The sequence below is a fragment of the Penaeus chinensis genome, chromosome 18 (genome assembly GCF_019202785.1).
Source record: "Penaeus chinensis breed Huanghai No. 1 chromosome 18, ASM1920278v2, whole genome shotgun sequence".
In the NCBI taxonomy this organism is placed as follows: Eukaryota; Metazoa; Arthropoda; class Malacostraca; order Decapoda; family Penaeidae; genus Penaeus; species Penaeus chinensis.
Genome location: NC_061836.1, coordinates 25,493,504 through 25,496,003, shown reverse-complemented (window position 1 = coordinate 25,496,003; position 2,500 = coordinate 25,493,504). Strand labels below are relative to the sequence as shown.

At 46.0% G+C, this 2,500-nt stretch overlaps 1 protein-coding gene across 1 annotated transcript in view; it reads left to right on the top strand.

Moving 5' to 3' along the window:
* LOC125034744 (aminopeptidase N-like) overlaps positions 1 to 2,500 on the top strand; it is a 21,778-nt gene that overhangs the window by 3,858 nt on the left and 15,420 nt on the right. Inside the window, exons 3-5 of the mRNA XM_047626685.1 lie at positions 955 to 1,173; positions 1,258 to 1,460; positions 1,706 to 1,861. Coding sequence (XP_047482641.1) covers positions 955 to 1,173; positions 1,258 to 1,460; positions 1,706 to 1,861 — 578 coding nt within the window. The remainder of the gene's footprint in view (positions 1 to 954; positions 1,174 to 1,257; positions 1,461 to 1,705; positions 1,862 to 2,500) is intronic.

Here is a 2,500-nt window from a genome sequence, read left to right as displayed (position 1 = left end):
CTCTCTCTCTCTCTCTCTCTCTCTCTCTCTCTCCTTCTCTCTCTTCTCTCTATTCTCCTCTCTCTCTCTCTCTCTCTCTCTCTCTCTCTCTCTCTCTCTCTCTCTCTCTCTCCTCTCTCTCTCTCTCTCTCCTCTCTCTCTCTCTTCCTCCTCTCTCTCTCTCTCTCTCTCTCTCTCTCACTTATTCAAATATCTAAAAAACTGCTATCGACTCTATGAAGATGTATTATGAATATCAGTATCAATATATGTATTTTGTCAATTTGCTTAAATATCATAATCTAATAAATTTGTTCGTGTCCACCTTCTCTCTCTCTCTCTCTCTCTCTCTCTCTCTCTCTCTCTCTCTCTCTCTCTCTCTCTCCTCTCTCTCTCTCTCTCTCTACATCTATCTATCTATCTCTCTATCTATCTCTCATTCTCTCTCTCTCTCTCTCTCTCTCTCTCTCTCTCTCTCTCTCTCTCTCTCTCTCTCTCTCTCTCTCTCTCTCTCTCTCTCTCTCTCTCTCTCTCTCTCTCCATCTCTCTCTCTCTCTCTCTCTCTCTCTCTCTCTCTCTCTCTCTCTCTCTCTCTCTCTCTCTCTCTCTCTCTCTCTCTCTCTCTCTCTCTCTCTCTCTCTCTCTCCCTCTCTCTCTCTCTCTCTCTCTCTCTCTCTCTCTCTCTCTCTCTCTCTCTCTCTCTCTCTCTCTCTCTCTCTCTCTCTCTCTCTCTCTCTCTCTCTCGCTTGCATTCTGGTTAAAGTATATATATTCTGGCAGTATTTTTCCTGGTTATTATAAGATAAACTAATATAAAGACAGATTAAGCGAAATCTAAGCAATTCCGTGATGTCATGCTTTCTAATGCAATGCAAGAGGTTATAGTGCTTCACTTAAAGGTTTGTGATTCTACCATAGGTTTTAGTTTACCCTATAGAAAAAAAAAGAGAGAAAAAAACGAGTTTCTTTCCGAAGAGAAAAATGAGGCTGGAGGCTGAAGAGGAAGAAGAGGAGACCAGCATTCGCCTACCGACCGAGCTGCGGCCCGTGCATTACGTGGTGAGGCTGCATCCCCTGCTGCACGGCAACCAAACCATCATAGGGCGCCTGGAGGTCGAGTTGGAGGTCCTGAAGGCGACCTCCCGCGTGGTGTTTCACCTCGTCGACATCGATGTTATAGAAGAGAGCGTTAGGGTGAGTGTCGAATAAACAGCTTTTAGGAATAGAATATGAGTTTTATAATCGCGTAGCATATAAAATAACGTAGTTTTACTCCAGGTCACCCTCATGAGCAAGCGTCGGACGCTGCCTGTGAAGCGACAGCGCTACGATTCCGAGTACCAGCAATACACCGTCCATCTCCGTCGCCGCCTTCGTCAGGGGAACACATATCTCCTTTCCCTGCATTTCCACAGCATGCTAGGGAACGCGACCAAGGGTTTCTTTGTGACATCATACAAAGACAAGGAAGGAAATGAGAGGTTCGTACTGTGGGATTTCTGTTTATTAACATTGAAATATGCACTTGTGAAGGGTAAGTTGTTCTGTATAATTACTTCTGATACCACTTGCGTTGTCACACGCAAACTATCCACTTGAATTCCACAGACCAGGACCCAAAACTTGACAAATATCACGCAAATCTCTACAATTTAATTATCAAATCAAAAAATAGTACTTCCAAAGACTTCCACATATTGAGCTCGGAGATATCCATTCTTTCCAGAAAAGTGGCGGCCACGCAGTTCTGGCCAGCGGACGCGCGCCGGGCCTTCCCCTGCTTCGACGAGCCTGAAATGAAGGCCACTTTCGACGTGTACTTGGCGCGCGAAGCCAACATGACCGCGATCTCCAACATGCCGCTCGTCAGGACCACCCCCATGTGAGTCCGCGAGTTGTACTGCTGAAATTGTTTGAGAGAGAGAGTGAGTGAGTGAGAGAGAGAGAGAGAGAGAGAGAGAGAGAGAGAGAGAGAGAGAGAGAGAGAGAGAGAGAGGAGAGGAGAGGGAGAGGGAGAGGGAGAGGGAGAGGGAGAGGGAGAGGGAGAGGGAGAGGGAGAGGGAGAGGGAGAGGGAGAGGGAGAGGGAGAGGGAGAGAGAGAGGAGAGAGAGAAAGAGAGAGAGAGAGAAAGAGAGAGAGAGGGGGGGGGAGAGAGAGGGAGAGGGAGAGGGAGAGGGAAAGAGAGAGAGAGGGAGAGAGAAAGAGAGAGAGAGAAAGAGAGAGAGAGAGAGAGGGGAGGGGGGGTGGGTAATCCAGGGTAAGATACCATAGCATCTATCCAAACTGGCTATGCTTCTATTTGTGTAGAGGGCCATCAGTTAAACATAAGTGTTATATATATGCCTGAAGGGCTGTGCTATTATCACTGCTTTAAAATATCATCTGGTTGGTAAAAAGCCTTTTATGTTACTAATCATGTCAAATACAAGACTAGTGTCTATAATAAAGTTAATACAATCAGTAAGTGCTAATCTGTGGACAGTACTATTTGATCGATAGGATGCAGTTTTTATGCAAAAGA